The 19,181-nt window shown below is 36.5% G+C and overlaps 1 protein-coding gene across 1 annotated transcript in view; it reads left to right on the top strand.

The window, feature by feature from the left end:
• LOC129265198 (autophagy-related protein 2 homolog B-like) overlaps window positions 1-19,181 on the top strand; it is an 81,662-nt gene that overhangs the window by 13,711 nt on the left and 48,770 nt on the right. Inside the window, exons 2-4 of the mRNA XM_064101505.1 lie at window positions 6,294-6,474; window positions 7,151-7,309; window positions 12,616-12,718. Of these exons, the coding sequence (XP_063957575.1) occupies window positions 6,294-6,474; window positions 7,151-7,309; window positions 12,616-12,718 (443 nt within the window). The remainder of the gene's footprint in view (window positions 1-6,293; window positions 6,475-7,150; window positions 7,310-12,615; window positions 12,719-19,181) is intronic.

Here is a 19,181-nt window from a genome sequence, read left to right on the forward strand (position 1 = left end):
CAGTATTTCTGTAGGGCTAATCAATAAATATTTACATGATAGACTGTTTAATATTGGAATACTGTTATTAGGAATTACTTTTAAAAATTCGAAAGGGAAAAAAAGGGTGATCAGTATACTATGATACATGTACGTTTTACTAAAATTTAGATAGAACTAAACTAGGGCCAGTTTCATAAAACTTGTTATTTATAAATACAAATTTGTGATAACTGTTAAAAGCTACTGATATCATTCTAGTGATTGACTTGATATAGAAACTGTCCATTGTTATTATGAAAAGTCTATTTGAAACACGACCCTGAAATGTTCTTGGAATGGTACAAGTTAGGGATGGCACAATAAGAACGTTATTATTTCTATCATTTCTGTCTTGCCTGCATAGCAGAGCGAGACTATAGATGCCGCTTTTCCGACGGCGGCGGCGACGGCGGCATCGTCAACATTGAAATCTTAACCAAGGTTAAGTTTTTGAAATGTCATCATAACTAAGATTGTATATGGGCCTAGTTCATGAAACTTGGACATAAGGGTAATAGTGTATCACTAAAGATTCTGCTTGAGTTTCAGGTCACATGATTAAGGTCAAAGGTCACTTGAGGTCAACAAACTTTGGCCATGTTGGGGTTATTTGAGGAATTATCATAACTTTAAAACTTTATGGATCTAGTTCATGAAACTTAGACATAAGAGCAACCATGTATCCCTGCATATGATGTGTGAGTTTCAGGTCACATGACCAAGGTCAAAGTTCACTTAGGGTCAACAAACTTTGGCCATATTAGGGGTATAGGAGGAATTGTCATCATAACTTTGAAATTTTATGGATCTAGTTCATAAAACATGGACATAAGAGCAATCAAGTATCCTTGAATATCCTGTGCTAGTGTCAGGTCACATGACGAAGGTCAAAGGTCATCTAGGGTTGACAAACTTTGGTAATATTGGGGGTATTTGTGGAATTGTCATCTTAACTTTAAAAGTCTATGGATCTAGTTCATGAAACTTGGACATAAGAGCAGCAATGTATCACTGAATACACTGTGTGCGTTTCAGGAACAAGGCCAAGATCAAAGGTCATTTAAAGGTCAATGACATGTGTTGAATTGGCATCATAACTTAGGAAGTTTATGGATCTAGCTCATGAAACATTGACAGAAGGGTAATCAAGTATGAATGATTGTTTTGCACATGTCTTAGGTCACATGATCATGGTCAAATGTCATTTTGGGTCAATGGACATAGCATTTTATTATCATATTAGTGTTATCTTCTGTGAATAATTATTCATTAGCTGTTTTCAAAGGAAGCATTGCTGCTATATCGTATTGCGTAATGCAGGCGAGACTGCCAGAGGCGTTCCACTTGTTTTTGTCTCACCTGCATAGCAGAGTGAGACTATAGGCGCCGCTTTTCCGACGGCGGCGGCGGCGGCGACGGCGGCGGCGTCAACACCAAATCTTAACCTGAGGTTAAGTTTTTGAAATGACAGCATAACTTAGAAAGTATATGGACCTAGTTCATGAACCTTGGCCATAAGGTTAATCAAGTATTACTAAACATCCTGCCTGAGTTTCATGTCACATGACCAAGGTCAAAGGTCATTTAGGGTCAATGAACTTAGACCATGTTGGGGGAATCAACATCAAAATCTTAACCTAAGGTTAAGTTTTTGAAATGTCATCATAACTTAGAAAATATATGGACCTAGTTCATGAAACTTATACATAAGGTTAATCAAGTATCACTGAACATCTTGCATGAGTTTCACGTCACATGACCAAGGTCAAAGGTCATTTAGGGTCAATGAACTTTGGCCGAATTGGGGGTATCTGTTGAATTACCATCATAACTTTAAAAGTTTATGGATCTGATTCATGAAACTTGGACATAATAGTAATCAAGTATTACTGAACATCCTGTGCAAGTTTCAGGTCACATGATCAAGGTCAAAGGTCATTTAGGGTCAATGAACTTTGGCCAAATTGGGGTATTTGTTGAATTACAGCCATAAATTTGAAAGTGTGTTGGTCTAGTTCATAAAACTTCGACATAAGAGTAATCAAGTATCACTGAACATCCTGTGCGAGTTTCAGGTCACATGATCAAGGTCAAAGGTCATGTAAGGTCAAAGAACTTTGGCCACGTTGGGGGTATTTGTTGAATTGCCATCATATCTCTATAAGTGTATTGGTCTAGTTCATAAAACGTGGAAATAAGAGTAACCAAGTATCACTGAACATCTTGTGCGAGTTATAGTAGTTTTCAAAATCAGCACTGCTGCTATATTGAATCGCGTGATGCAGGTGAGACGGCCAGAGGCATTCCACTTGTTTTAATAATGTATTCTTTTATAAACACCTTTTTTCGTAACAAACCCTGGTATAAATCTTTATGATTTTATCCTATTCAATGTTGATTTATCAATTCATAAAAAAAAACAATTGATAACAAAATCAAAGAGGCAATAAAACTTATTAAAACATGTCAATAAATACATTTAATAAAACAGAAACAATAGTAAAGTAGATATGACACATTATTAATATGATTGAGACTTTAATGATTGTGGAATGCGCTAAAAAGCCATGAAAAGACTTGCTAAAATTACCATGTTTAACCAAAACAAGCTGGTCATTAAAATAAGTTTAGTACAGTACATGTACAGTATGGATGCTATGTGTAGTAAAGTAAGTACCAAACAAAGTAAACAAATCATAGGGAAGTCGTTCCAATGTTTTAATTGCTATATTGTAGTAGTACTACTTAGTAGAACAATGAGGATCTTAATGAAATTGAATCAAAGCTCACAATATTGAATCAGTTTATTTACCGAGCAAGTAAATGCCAATATCCTCTCCGATACCAGAAGGATAAAGTGGAAACTAAAAAATGAAAACAAGTAATTGGTTTCCCTGAAAGAGAGTTGACCCAGATGCATGTTTAAGTTGGAAATTGAGAATGATGCGGTAAGTAAGGCACGTTCAATGTCGCCAAGCTGATCTAATCCGCAGACTCCGAAGGTATTTGATGTGTATATAGCTTGGGTACAGGTGTGTGTGTGTGTATCTAAGGGTAGCACATTTATTAGGGCCCTGTCTTACAAAGAGTTGTGATTGATCCAATCGGTATTAACTATGGAAATCCAACAATGCCATAATTCTTAATACTGGAAATTTATACAACATTCCTTTGGAAATTCAGAGGAACACACTGCAATGTTGCAGGCATGACTTTATAACTTAAATCTAGAATATATATGAAACAAGGAAATGCCTAGATCTTCAGATGTTGATGTTGTTGGCTTTCCATAGTTGTAATTGATTGGATCGATTGTAACTCTTTGTGAGGCAGGGCCCAGAGGTGAGAAGCTTCTGTGTATGGCATCAAGGAAGGATATAAGACACAGACAGCAGACAAACAGGATTTTACATGCCGTGTAATGGGGAAAGCATACACCAATCTCAAGGTGAAAAAAATGATAGAGACGGTTAGATTAAGGCCACAGCCAAGGTGTAAAAAGGCTCGGAAACATTGGATCTACAGCTGATAGTAAAGGTTAAGGCCCTGAAGCTCTCTCCTCTCATTGTGGGTCTTTGTACTACTAATACCTTTTTTCTATTTACTTCAGTGACTTGCATGTTTCCTATTCTTTATGCTGGTCACTTTTCCAGCATATTTTTGTTTTTATGTAGGTCTGTGTGTGTATAGGTCATTAGAGAAGATTAATTTCTTCCTTCTTTTTTTGATGGACTTGCATATTGTATAGATGACAAAATCATGAGTTGGATAAGTTTCCATTGCTTAATAAGAATTTTAAAATTCAGTTTGAAAAGTATATTTGTACAAATATTTGAATTTTATCATTATTTTGTTTATTTATCTATTCATTTATTTATTCAAAATATAATTATTATTATAATAATAATAATGATAATAATAATAATATGGACTATTTACAATATATATAGCACAGAAGCTGTAGCTACTATTTTGATAAACTCTACTGCGCTTAACATTTGGTATCATAATTTATATCACCCCGACTGTAGCCAAGCCGCCATATAGGCCTGCGCTCATGCATTCAAGGAATTTCTTCCTACCGATTACCCATTCACTTCACCTTGGTTGAGTGCAGCACAATGTGGGTGAATTTCTTGCTGAAGGAAACACGCCATGGTTAGGAATCGAACCCACGTCCCTCAGATTGAAATACGAGAGTTGTAACCATCAGGCCATGATGCCCCGAAATAATTTATTTTTTTTGGGGGGGGCAAACAATGTATCAAACCAGCCGAAAACAGTTTCTTCTTTGTCCCATGACCAACTTAAAACTGTGTGTGCTTTGTTGTTATAATTTCTTCAGATGATGACTGCTGTCTTTGGTGAGCTTCTACTACTAGCAGTTTGATAGTATGAGAGCCAGCATTGAAAGTAATTTAATTTAATGAGCTTTATTCCGGGGTTGTCATTGTTTTTCAAGCAATCTGCTTATAATGACAATCCTTTAACTGCAAACTGTAAATGTTAAATTTTCTTTGTTGGTAGTAGATCATATTTATTTAGAAGGACTTTATTTTGTTGTTTTTTTTTCTTTATGATTCATGCCAAAATCAATTACCAATATATTATGTTTGTTAGGTAATGAATTTTGTATTGTATGAAAATGTTATGAATGCAGAAGAAAACAATAAATCAAGTCAAATCAAATACATCTACATTTATATGTACATGAGATGGACAGTTGATTTTGTGACACACCCTAATTTGTCCCTAAAATTCCCAAAATGGAATATTTTTGGGCAACCGTCTTTCCTAGGATCGCCCCAAGATCTGCCTCAAACAATATCTAAGAACATTCAGAAAATCTGTATTAATCGCAACAGTATACATGTACAGTAAAGGATAATGAGATTTGCTTTTACAGCATTATTGTTCTTTTTAGCAAATAAGTAGCCCTTGAAATAAAAGAAATAGCTTAAAAACTTTGGGATTGCTCCATGTGGACAAAATAGCCCCTGAAGAAGGTTTTTCTCTTTCCTGCTGACAACAAAAAGTAGAAATTTCCTCATGTTCTTGAAATTACCGGGGGGGGGGGGGGGATGAGGCAGTAACTTACCGCAAGTGATATAGTCAGAGGAGACTTGTGTAAAATTCATTGTAACTTACACAATGATCAATAGTGTATTTTGGGAATCTTGCAGCTAGCTGATGAAGAAGCCCAGGAAAGCATGGTCGGACAGATCTATGACTGGCTTTTCAAAGAAAACACCATTACATGTGTTCGTAGCTCACATTGTGATCATAATGTATTTGGGGAAAATGATATAAACCACATGAATCACAGAATCAGTAGTGTGCATTACCTGGAAATCAAAACAAGTGGGGCGAAATGGTCATCAATGCCATCAATTCATTACATGTGCCTTTCAAATGGGTACGTGTGTCGGGAATGATCTGTAATAGTGATGCTTTCCTCTATTTCTTGCTCTCCCGAATGATGAAGGTTATATTATACCTCGGTGTGATCTTGGTAGTGTTCCTAGAATCGCTTGAATAGATATAATCAAGCATAAAACGTGGTTGCATGTATCCTCTGGAAGTCCTCCAGGGTTCAATGATCTTGGTCAATTGTGACTCCTTGATAGGGCGAGTGCCATCTGCTGCGATGGTCTATACTGACAGTAAACCACAACCCAGGAACAATATTATTGTACTTTTAGATGGAAGGATAGTCAAGGTCCCTGAAAAAATTTGGAAAGAGCCATTCAGATTCCAGAGGAAATGTGTATTTGTGTTTTGGCTGTTTCAATGTATTTCCATTGAATTCTCTCATTCTCCTTCATTGACTGTGTTCACGACCATGTGTACTATTTATATTACTATATTCAATATTGTCATAACAAAGTATTGTTCGTGTACAGCTGTAACAGGGGCCATAGAACAATCTAGAAGGGGGGGGGCTAATCATGAATAAAAGGGGTAATATTCATGTTTATGTACACGTTTAATGAGGAAAAAGCGAAGGGTGAAGCTACCTCCAAGTCCCCCCCCCCTTCTGTCTTGCTCCGCAACCTCTGTGGAATGTTTTTAAATGTCCATTTGATGGTGTTTGAAATGAATAAATCTGTTTACTTTTTAGAGCACTTGTATGTTGAAGTGGAAATGGATTTAGAATGTTGCCCCAGAAAATGACACTCCACTACTCTGGGTGTGCATCAAAAACATACAAAAGCACAATTATCGTGATTAATTTGTGATTTTTTTTTCTCACAAATATTCATCTTCTTCAGGCACTGAATGAGCTATTGGAGAGTTGTGGAGCACCGGTAGAGATACGAGATGGAAGCGTTGGGAGCATCTCTGTTGAGATACCCTGGTCGTCCTTGCTCACGTCTAGTAGCAAGGTGGAGATTAAAGGATTACAGCTTACCATACAACCAAAGTATAGGACTGAAGATGGCTCGCCAGAAGGTTGGTATAATGATGATGATGATGATGACATTGATAGTGATGATGGGGATAATGATGATGATAAGAATGAGAATGATAACTGACTATTAAAAGATTACAGTCTACCATACAACTACATTATATGGCTGAAAATAGATCTCCAGAAGATTGGTGTACTCAAATCTTGTGTGATGGTGATGATGATGACGACGATGATGATGATGATGATGATGATGATGATGATGATGATGATGATGATGATGATGATGATGATGATGATGATGATGATGATGATGATGATGATGATGATGATGATGATGATGATGATGAAGAGGAGGAGGAGTATTATGATGATGATGGTGATGGTGATGATGATGATGATGATGATAAGATGATGGTAGTGATGATAATGACGATCATTTAATAGTAATAATGATAATTGGAAGTGTAATAATGTTCCACATTTATAAAGCGCTTTATAATTTGGAATGGCAGAATTCATGTAACTGGTTTTTATTAGTGTTACCATATGTCTGAAATCGTCACCTCAGTAAAATGACACCTGTCCATCAAGACTGCTTTTTCCTAGTGTTGAATAAAGCTATTCAGAAAATTAATTTTTATAATATGACCATTCTAATGGTAATCTCAAAGAGTCCATGATGATTTAAATCTCTCTGTACCATCTTTCTTCTAGGAAATGGGAGTATCAGTGACTCCATGTGGAGCAGTCTGACCAGCAGTATCATGCTTGCCCAGGAGTGTCTCAAGCAGGATCCCACAGAGGGAGAACAGGAGGCAGGGAGCAGCCAACCCTTCGAAGGGCCAGAGCTCCTGGCACAGACTATCGAGTCAGGTAGGTTATCATCACATATTATAGATGTATGGACTGCTATGAGAGGCATGGTTGTTTCTAGAGGCTCAAGGGGACCACAATGCGACTATGCCCGTGGGCATAGTCTGGCCGGTGCAGTCCCCACAAGCCGATAGAAACAACCACGTCTCGAATATCAAAGCAGTCCACATATATTTCATGAACCAAATTAATAATGAGTCTAACTTCTCCAAAATAGTATAGATCTACGTCAGATCTACGACTTAACGGAACAGCTAACATTAGATCTACAACAAGTTATGCCTATCGTAAGGTCTAGAACTAGATCTCGGGCCTAGGACTACTGTAACGTTAGATTATTTCACATTCTTAAATAGAGGTTTATAAAGATCGCTAGGCTACAGCCACACCAACGAAACTGCCTCCAATACGACCGATAGTATGTCAATGGAAATAATGTAATGGTTTTGATCGGTCTGGAATAGGTTTTGATGATGTGACTGGGGCATTAGGCCAGTCTTCTAAACTTTAGTCTAATCGTACGGAGGGGTGTTGCAAGATAATATTTGCAAGAATTATAAAGTTCTTTTGCAGTTTTCCAAACAATTTTAGCCGATTTTACCACAATCGGCGATCACCTCCCGATCTTCGATCATGCCCCTTGAAGGAAAAAATCGGCGTAGATCTAGTTACAGTGCGTGATCGTTCAGAACATATTTCAAGATTTTTTTTTGGAGGTGCTAGCTATTATAGAGGTCGCATTAATCAGGGAGAAAAATGCGTTATTATCTCTGACGATGTTTACGAGGATAGACATCTTCTCTTCAACCTCGTGGTGATAGCGGACCCCGCCGTGAACTTTTAAAGATCGTACTACTGACGGAGCTCATTGCGTTACTCTCTTACATCGTTTAAGATGATAGACATCTTCTCTTCAACCCCGTGGTGATAGCGAACGCTGCCGTGAACTTTTAAAGGTCGTACTACTGACGGACATCACTGCGCTACTCTCTTACATCGTTTATGATGATAGACATCTTCTCTTCAACCTCGTGGTGATAGCGGACCCAGACGCGAACTTTTAAAGGTCGTACTACTGACGGACATCACTGCGCTACTCTCTTACATCGTTTATGATGATAGACATCTTCTCTTCAACCTCGTGGTGATAGCGGACCCGCCGTGAACTTTTAAAGATCGTACTACTGACGGAGCTCATTGCGTTACACTCTTACATCATTTATGATGATATACATCTTCTCTTCAACCTCAATTTATTTGTCTTTGCAACTTCGTCGGGAGATGCTTCTTTTATATTTCTTCTTGGATATCAAAAGTTCATTTCTCAAGATAGTAATAAATTTATTTGAAAACGCTAGCTCCCCAAAACATTTTAATAACATGTTCCGAATCATCGCGCGTGCTTGCGACTTCTTCTATATTTAAGTGCACTTGGGACTTTAAGATGATGCATCGTACGAGATCAAGAGATCATTCCAATAATTCTGAATCACTAGCACCTAAAAATACTTATAAAAGATGTCCCGCTGATCGTTCATTAACCTGTGATCTATGAGAATTATTTTCATTTTATTTTCCTTTGCGCCTTTGCTCGGAAGATGCGTCTTTCGTTTATCTTTCTAATAAAAATCACTCGGTTTATTTTAAAGCAATAACACCTCAAAACCCCTTTAAAACATGTTCCAAACGATCACGCATGTTGGCGACTTCAATTCCGATGCATTCGTCTTTGTGACTTTGTCAGGAAGATGCGCGCGACCGCGAACAAAATTTTAATGTATTCCTTTTTTTTAAAACATCGCCGATTCAATTTCGATTTTAGAAGCTTAACTGCTGATCCGATTTTTGATTCGATTTACAACATTACATCAAAAGAAAAATAGTCATTATCATCACCTCTCGGTTAATTTAGCTTACAAAGAGTTCAAGTTCCAAACATGCTAAGAAATCAAACATCTCTGTTGAGATCAAAACTTGTTCCTAAAGTCATAAATTACTTTATAGCAAATGACTTTATTTTGGCAAGCTAAGTGGGGTTTTGCAATAAAAATACTGCCTCTATTTTAGTTGAAATATGTTGATTGATGATTAACATAAATTTGTACTGTACTGCTTTTGTTTTAAGGCTTGAATTATGATTGCAAATTGTATTTGTCACATTTGCCAGATGACAGATAAATTATAATGTGCAAGTAAATAAGCCTTTTGCAAATTCTGTGTAATTCAACTTCGCCATTTTTTGTGTCTGTCTGGTTAAAATATGATGAAAACTTTGGGTTAGCCAATTTAGCTGTACTTATTCTTGTGGTTTGTAAGTAATGCACATGAGGGAGAGAGATAGAGAAAGAGAGAGTGGAGAGGGAAGGGAAGACGGCAATAAGAATGTAGGAGCCTGGAAGAAATGTTGATGACCAGTGGTCTAGTCCAATCAGTCATGAGCTTGACCTCAAGTGACCTTGCCCTCAGGATGAACCCCTCCCTCTGATTGATAGGGTCTTATTAATCAGGGATTAAGTGTGGTTAAGAGGGGGTTTGGAAGGAGAGGAAGAAAAGGAAGGCATAATCACACCGACCTGAAGTTGGAGAATGCTTTTTTTTCTCTGGTCCGGAAATTTACCCTGATCTACCCCTATCAGAAAATACCAGGGTCCCTTTCATAAAGAATTGAGCATATAATAACAAATGCATGATTTTAATAGCAAATTTACTATCGGCCAATCAGATTGAAGGATTTTGGTAGCTTTTAACTGTTGTTGCAATTTTTCATTATAACAAGTTTTGTGAAATGGGGCCCAGGTATATGAAAGTAAAACCCTTGTAATATTACAGAAAGAAAAATACCTGGTAAATAGAAGATAGTTTTCAAAATTACAAGAACGTTCGCATCGATATTTCCAAGGCCGCAGGTATTCTCGCTGTGTGAAAGCAAATTACAAGAACTTCTTGAACCCAGCGAGTAGTGGGGCGTGGACTACTAAGCTGGCGATTTTTAATCGAGTGCCTTGCCTGCTAATCAGACCATACATGATACTGCACATGCTTGTAACTTCGAGAACTTACCCCGAAAGGGTCCTCTTTGGGTCGGTACGAATGCAAAAATAACTATTGGGTATAGACGAATGCGGGTTGAGTGTTGTTTTGTCTTATGGTGGCCATGACTGGGGGGCTTCCAGAATGCATAACAAAAGAAATGTACATACATACGTGCACCTAGCTCATTGCTGATTGGCTGATAGCCCAGTGGTAACCCCCCAACTATGGCTGCCATAAGTTACATTGCTCTGAAGTGAGATTGGTCTATATTGAGACCTGGACAAGTTCTCATAAATTTATGGGGTATTCTGCTGATGGAGTCGGTCTGAATGCGCCTACGTGGGTAATGAAGGGAGATTCAACTGGTCAATAGGGTGATTGTCAATATCACTAGCTATACTCAGGGCCGTCATGCCCCCACTGTGAACTCTGCAAGGAATGGAAGTGGAAGACAGTGAGATGTATTGTAAACAAAGAGGGCGCTCTACTGAAATATAAGGGCGAGTGGGGGAACAGAATCATTATAAAAGAGATACCTGTATAAAGGGGTGTGAATAAGAATATTAATATTGCCATTAAGTTTAAAAAAAAATTGAATTATAAAGATAACACAATTATGACTACGGTATAAGATGTGATGACTTGATTTTAGAACAGTAGAGCACACAAAATTGTAAGCCCCACCCCCCACCCCCCCGAAAAAAAAGATTGATTTGACTTAAAAGATATGCTTTAACACATTTAATCAAAATTGGATATGAAATAAAAGTTGTGACATTTTAAAGTTCTGCTTGATTTAATAGAACAATTATATGCACATCCTGGTCGGTATGTCAATAAATAACCAATGATGCCATTCAGTCACTGTTTTAAAACATATTTACATGTAGTAGGGTAACAAATGATATTCCTAAAGGATAGAAAGAGATGAATGAACAATTCATAGCTTTGAATTGAAGGGAAAAGAATTTTGATGAAAACAACAATCTGTCAATTTGTTGGTGTTGCAATAAAGATAAAATATATATATGATGAGCACATAATATCACGTGCTAGAGATAGACCGTACATTTGTCTTCTGAGTGACTTGCACACAAAAGGACAATGTCATGAATTTGTTTATCAGTTGAGTCAAACACTGGAACTAGGCTAAGTTGATGGTGCAACCTAATTTCTTTGAAGGGTATTCCTTGTTCCGATGTATAACACCTCTTGTAGAATACTGTTATGCTTGACCTACTTACGACAGAAGAGGAGCATCGTCCTTCACTATCTGTGCCACAGACGTGAGATAATTATTTATCCCTCTATTTCCTGTTTATTGAAAATATGAGCTTGTATGTTCTTGATTGTAAAGTTAAGAAACAAAATTTTGAGTTACATGAACAAACCATCATATTAATTTGCATTTTTGTCTAATCAATTTTTGTTAATCAATAAAAAAAGGGGAACAATAAATCATGGTTTTCTTATAGGCCTATATCTTTCCAACTAGGCCTATATCTTTCCAACTGGCACTTAGTTTTAGGCTGTCTCTGTGATGGTCTTATTAGGGCCGTCTGCACCATCCCGAGTTTTCAAATTAGCGCGCTATTTCTGATCCAGCAAATTATCCCGATCTGACCAAGATCTCGAGATAATTTGCAGTGGAGACGCAATTATCACGCTATTTTACGAATTATCGCGCTAATTCGTAGGTGCAGACGCACTCGGGATTATTTATTCTCGGTGTCAGACCATAATGCATAGATGCCTCGCTCGAGCAGGAATCACTCTTGCGATGGTGGACACGGGGTTTCTTGAATCTCGAGATTAATCGTGAAGAGGGCCGATCGGGCTAAAATCTCGAGATAGAGCAAACTCGGGATGGTGCAGCACCGCCTTATATAACCATTGCAAGTAGGTTGGCCTGAATATTTTGGGCCACCAAACACTTAGACCAACCATAATTTCTCATCAAGTATAAACCCTTCACCGTACATTGAATATCATTAATTGTACATGTAGTGCAATTTACAACATTAACAATAACAATCAGTAAACAATAACTTCTATGTGCCCTTCGGCTGGCAGTAATTTTGCGACAGCCTACCTATTAGGGCAAGCCCAAATAGATCCTGATTGGGAAGTGGATATTTCAGAATTATGAATTGTATGAAATTGTTATGAAGTAGTCTTTATTTTCCTTGTGCCCATGTTATTATTTTTTATCATGTAAATGCAATATGATGAATTGCTTATATTTACTACTATTTTATTATTTGTTTTTTCAGTTTTGATGCGAGTGGAAGTGACCTTGATTGAGACTGTTGTCCGATTAGAACATGTTCCACAGGGATCAAGCACAGGGATAGCTCTAGAAGTCCATATTGAGAGGTATGTACTATCATTTTGACACTAATGATAGGTCTACATCCACTTGGTCAACAAGCATTTGGTCTACTGGAGAGGGGAGGGAATGGACGGGAAAGCAAGAGGGGAGGGGAAGGGGAAAGCAAGAGGAGGGGGGTGGAAGGGGTGGATGAAAGGGTTATTTAGAGAGAGAGAGGTTGAGAGATTATATTCATTTTGGTCAACAAGCAGTTGGTCTTCTTTTCAGATAGTCTTCTACCCCATGAGCTAAACCCACCGGATGTACTATCAATTTGGTCTAATCGCCATTTGGGCTTCACTTTACCAGGGTACCGTAACACAAAGGTTAGCGATTAAATCATACGCTTGATTTTCACGATTGATTGTACATTGTAGTCAATGGAATCAATCGTAGAATAACATGTTTACGATCATTGCTAAGCTTTGTGTTACGGGCCCCTGGTCTGATATCAGTGCCCACCTGGTGTAATGGAAATTTGATTCATAAACATTTCATCTAACCATATAGACTAAATGGTGTAAGACCAAGGTCCTGTTGCATAAAACTTTTTACCTGAGAAAACTAAGGTTAGTCTGATTTGTGCCATTGACTTTAACACAGGGCAAAAACTTCGGTAAAACAACCTGAGTTTTCTCAGGTAAAGTTTTATGCAACGGGCAGCAAGTGGATATTAGATGATAATGGTTATAGCGTAACTGTAAATTAGACAAAATGTTAAAGTGACATCATGGTAATTAGACCAAATGATACATAGGCGAACTGGTTGTAGGTAAACTAGGATTAGACTGTGTGGGATCATGGGATGAGATGAAATGGAACGTAGATGAAGTGGTACCAATCGGCAGTTAACCTAGAAGATGCAAGATAGGTAAAGTCACGTTCTACTAGCCGTGGGATTTTTACCAAAATAAGATAGAGGATGATCTTGTGCAATTACCTTGAATTGTGTTTCAACTCATGCAAGCTTGGATTTGCGCAAAGTTTATTGAAATGCTGAAAATTCTTCATGTGAAGTAGGCCTACAGATATAACAATGAATGGTATGTACTATATTGACAATGCTTCTTCTTGTCCGTGATGTTAAACTTTTATTATCAAACAAAAATTATTTTCAAATGTTTATAGAATTTACCTTTGTGGTTTAAAGCCGCAAGGTGATGACAGACAGGTATTATCATCACCTCTATTGTCTGTGTTGAATAAAGGTATGGCAAAATGTTCACACATCACAAGCCAAGCCTTTCCTCATTTCACGATTATATTCTTCACGTTGTCAAAAGCTGTCAAACAAACAAACACGGTGAGTGCCCTGTAATATGAATCTTAGCGATTGATCATGAGGCTGATTCTACGATTGATTGCATGGATCATTATGTATGATCAATTGTACATATTAGCCTTGTGATCAATTGCTAAGCTTTTATGTTACAGGGCCTTGATGTTGCACTACACAAAGATAGTGACTGAGTCAGCAGTTTATAATTTCTTATATCCCCCTTTGTAATCATCCTCTGAAGGTAATAAAGAAATATTTGCCTGCAATGCCTAAAATAAACAAATTAATTAATTGTTAATCACCCATATTTCTGAAAAATGTGGAAGAAGGAGTAATTTGTTATTGACTTCATTTTATTTCAATGATGGCATTTGTGTGTAAAAATATTGATGTATTGTTTCAGAAATGTTTTTTTATTTTTGTATTTAAATGTTTTATGGGTTCCCTCAAGGTACATTCAATTCAATACACTTGAACAAATACAAATGATACATTATCAGAAATTATAACGGTTACATAACATAAGTGGATAACCACTGTGTCATGTCTCGCCATCTGCGTTCGTGGACACTCCTTTTGTTATTTCGAATAGCTATAAATTTTTCCATTTTATACAATCTAGTTAACAAATGAACACAATCAGAAACTGGTGGTTTACATGATTTTCATCTACTAAGATAAATTGATTTCTTTGCAATAACTAGAACATGATTAAAAAGAGGACATTGTCTTGATAACATACCGAGTGTTACACTTTTTTCTGTTAATAATGAAAAATCAAACATAGTTTTTTTCGTAGCTGATTCCAAAATAACTGTGTAAATGGTCAATTCCCCCCAAAAATGTTTGATCGTTTCATTTCCTGCATTACAGAAAGAACATAAAGATGAAGTAATGATTTTCATTTTATACAACTAATAGTTCAAGTTTATCAATAATGTTCAATAAAATAAATGAACGAGCCAATATTTTATCTGATGCATCATATCTATTTTTTAGTCTAAAGTTCTAAACGAACTTACTGGATGCTCATATCTTTCTGCTACCAATAGATCATGAAACTATTTACTTTTTATTTTGTTTAGCTGTGCCAATTCAACAGGAAAAATAATATTTGATATAGCTGTTTTCTTAAATGAGTCTGGATACGTTATTTTAGAAAAATTTGTCTTTAAAAATGCAGAATACCCTTCTTGTAATCTAAAATAGTCGTTGGTGTCTAAATCAGATAACCTTTTCATTTCATCCCATCGTCTTAAAATACATATTTCAGTAAGGATGTCATTAAAAAACACAATTCTTTTTAAAAACAATTTTCGAAAGAAGATCATATCTCAAGTAACTTTCAGTTGTAAAAAATAAAAAAATAAATACATTTTATGATCTGAAATAGCTCATAAAATGTATTCATTTGTGACTTTTTACATGATTTTGAAGTACATGTTCTAACGAAGATAATAAAATCATACATCTTAAAACTTCAATATCAATAACATTTTTGTAAATTTATTTTTGAAATGTATCATTTAATTTCAAACCTTTGTCGATACAAAATCACAAAAAAAATCCAGCCCCTTCTGTTTTGAAAAGCGTGCCACTTCAAGTGAATGAATTGTGGTAATGTTTAGAATTGTATGATTCGTATTTATTTTTTATTGCAAACCTACTAGAGTGTTGTAGATAGTATACTGATCAGGCTGATGTTTCTATTAAAGCATGCTATTCTCTTACTTTTTGTCTCGCCCAACAGAGGTGAAGGCGAGACTAAGGGATCCAAACTTTTCAACCAAACTTGGGTGGTATATTTAGGGGACGTGCATGCAATTTTTATTCCAAAAATTAAAGTTTGTGATAGATTTTGATATGATATTCAGAAAATTATATCATATTTCACCCTTCTCTCTTTAAGTTTCTGTTTGTTTTCTTGGTTGGGAAATATTTTAAGGGGGGACAAGAGCCCCCCCCCCCCATCTGTACGCCAATGAGTGCTATAGAAAAAAAACAGTTTCTAACTCGCATATTCTTTGATGATTTATAAAACATGTTGTTCTCTAACTTCTCTAATTTTGAGAGAATGAGACTTTTTGAAGGGGGCCATTTAAATAAGGTTAATTATAGTTTGTTAAAGTCTGTATATCTTTTTTCTTTATATCTTTATTTCATTTTTAATTTTGATCTTGCCATTTAATGTGTTTTAGAAAACATACAATTAAGAATTTTCAGCCCTGCATATTTTTTGTTGATCATACATGCTATTTTCTAACTTTGATAGAAAATGGGTGTTTTCATGATTTGAAAAGGGGGCAGTTAGTGTTGAGTAAATTGTGGAAATTTTATGAATTGTAAATTGTAACCTTATCTCCCTTATTCATATCTTTTTATTTTCAACTTCAAACCTACCACATATGGAGTGTTGTAGGATAGAAACACATACAAATATCCAGCTCCGCACCCTCTTTGATGTTTTTATTAAACATGCTATTCTCTGATTCTTGCGAAAGGGGGGTTTTCATGTTTTTAAAAGGGGGCTGCTTAAAGTGATTGAATTGTTGAAATGTTTTAGAATCGGTTGAAAATGAAGTGTAGTGGAAGATTTCTTTGGTTTCTCCCTGCTGGGCTAACCTTGCAATCAAGCTCTTTTCCCATGCTCCGAGACCTTCAATCTCCTCACTTTATAAATATATTCAGTGCGAAAGATTGCCTTGAACTAGCACTTTAGTGTATAATGGATTACGATGAAGTGAGCAACTAAGATACTACATGAAAGTGTCATATTGTGGGAATATCAACATTTCATTTTTTTTTTAATTTGATTCATAGATTGATTGATAGACACTCTGATGTATATTGACCAGATATTTGATTCTATGATGGTATTTTGATTGGAGTCTACCTCCCGTGTTGTATAGCCTTCACCTTTTCTGACATTATTATTAAAAAGCACCTCCCTTGTAACTTTTTTCTGTTTTTAAAGTCTAGAAGAAATTTGATGTTTTTGTTTGATTTATACATGTTGATTTGTTGCTTGTTATATTTCAGTTGAAATTTATAGTTGTTTGAAGGACAAGAGAAAATTAGGGAAATTTGATAGCTGGTGGGAAATCTGATATAAGGATATTAAAACTGTTGGAGTTTATTTCCGGAAAGGGGAATTATAAGAGAGAGAGATGGGGAAGGGGAGGGGAAGGGAAGGGAAGGGGAGGGGAAGACAGAGGGAAGGGAGGGAAGAGGAAGGGGATGGGGAGAGAAAGGGGACAGGAAGGAAGAGGGGAAGGGGTGGATGAAAGCATAAGTGAGAGTGTGAGAAAAAGTATGCAAAGTATTAAGTTACCACACAATGTTCATGAATGTTCAATTTATTATTTAAATGCATTGTGTGTTTATTAAGAGCAACCATATTTTCGAAATCGATACAGATTAATTGAAGTTTGAGAAGTCAAAATTTAAATCACATTTTTTCAAATTACATTTTTAAATCAACCTAGTATGAAATCCTCTTCACCCTTTTTCTTTTAATTTCATGTGTACTCGCTCACCTCTTCAAACAGAAAAATTTGTCTAGGCATAGGAATAAATAATCCTTGAACGTGATCATCTAAACTATTTTGAAAAGATCTGGAATGTGACTTTGTAACAATGGGATTACCTGCCGAAGGACGCCAATTCATTGGATTGACTGTCGGGGGATGCTCCATGCTCTTTATGAGTCGGAGGCAAACTTGACCCACCTCAGTACCTCAAAATTTCAATAAAATCCTATTATAGGAGATTACGACAAGCCATTACGTCCTTTGATCGATGTTGATCTCCTACCCTCTTGCTCATTTGAAGTATATTTCATTTTCCCAAGGCCAGCCTGAAATTTCCAGTGACGTGCCCAGTAACTTGATTCATTGCGTGCATCGGAGATGTGTCTTTGCATTTTAGTAAAAAAGAACATCCCCCTGCTTTGTTTCACTGTGTGTTGGAACTTGGAAATGTAAAAAAAAAGGGAATTCTTTTCGAGAACTTTTTTGATTGGCCGTGAACGTGATCATGAGAACTCTCTGAAAGAAGCTTGGTATGTTCGTCAGCACAAAGATGAAGTTGAAGGCTGGGATAAAAAATAATAAAAGCATGTTGTGTATAGCAGCATAATGCCTCCAGAAATACAGCGGGGGTAAAAACTAGAAAAACATGAGAATTTTCACCCTCGTGCTTTTGTTTCCTATTTCAAATTAAATTCTCTTTTATGCCACTCTTTGTGGATGAGCTGTCACCTATAGGAGGCGATTAGGAAGAATTCTCTGTGGCAGAGCAAAGATAGAAGTGGGTGAAGGACACACGCTTTGTGATCCTCCCGCATGTCTGTAGGCATCCCCTAGGGCTAATCTCGGCACATAACAATTGGACTTTACCGGGGCTGAAAATACAAACATGCTACTTAACAAGCCTGTCTATGATTATTGCTAGCCCTCTGGGTGGTCGTTACATGGCGGAAATGGTATTTTATATGTCTGTTTCTTCCCCCCCCCTCCCTCCACTCCCTTGAGGAGGGAGGTACATGTAAGAGGAGAACATCACACAGGGGGAGCATTTCATAAAACAGGTAATCAGTGATTTTCACTGAAAACTGTTATAAGCTACTGAAATTCTTGCATCCGATTGGCTCAGAATGACTAGTCAGTGAAAATCACTTGCTATTTGCTTCATGACACACTCACAGGAAAGCATTTTTCTCTGGTATAGCCCCATGATGATGTGGCATTATTCTTGTTTCTATAAATGAAGAGCCAATGTCTAGACCTCTAAGCCGTGAGAATAGGGATTTAAAATTGTAATATAAAGTCATTATTCATTTAAACCGAGATTTAAATTTAGTCATGCTCATAATTGTGCTGTAACTGTAATTAGATTATACCAAAACCAGAGGATTTGGTGAGCTATCACTGAGAGTGTAGTTATACTATAAGTAATAAAAGTCAAATATTATCCACCCCTTTTGAATATGATCTTTTTTTTTTTATTTAGTTGATTATTAATGAAAAAATTAATAAAAAACTCCTAAAGTCGGACCAATTGCTGCACAGCTAGTATTTTTTACATGTATTTGGTAAGCAAAGAAAAGAAAGGTCAAGCCTTTCACACGCAAAATTTGTACTGTAATTTGAGTGAAACTTAACTGGAATTCACCTCCGGAGAAGAATTTG

Source organism: Lytechinus pictus, chromosome 7, assembly GCF_037042905.1.
Source record: "Lytechinus pictus isolate F3 Inbred chromosome 7, Lp3.0, whole genome shotgun sequence".
Lineage (NCBI taxonomy): Eukaryota > Metazoa > Echinodermata > Echinoidea > Temnopleuroida > Toxopneustidae > Lytechinus > Lytechinus pictus.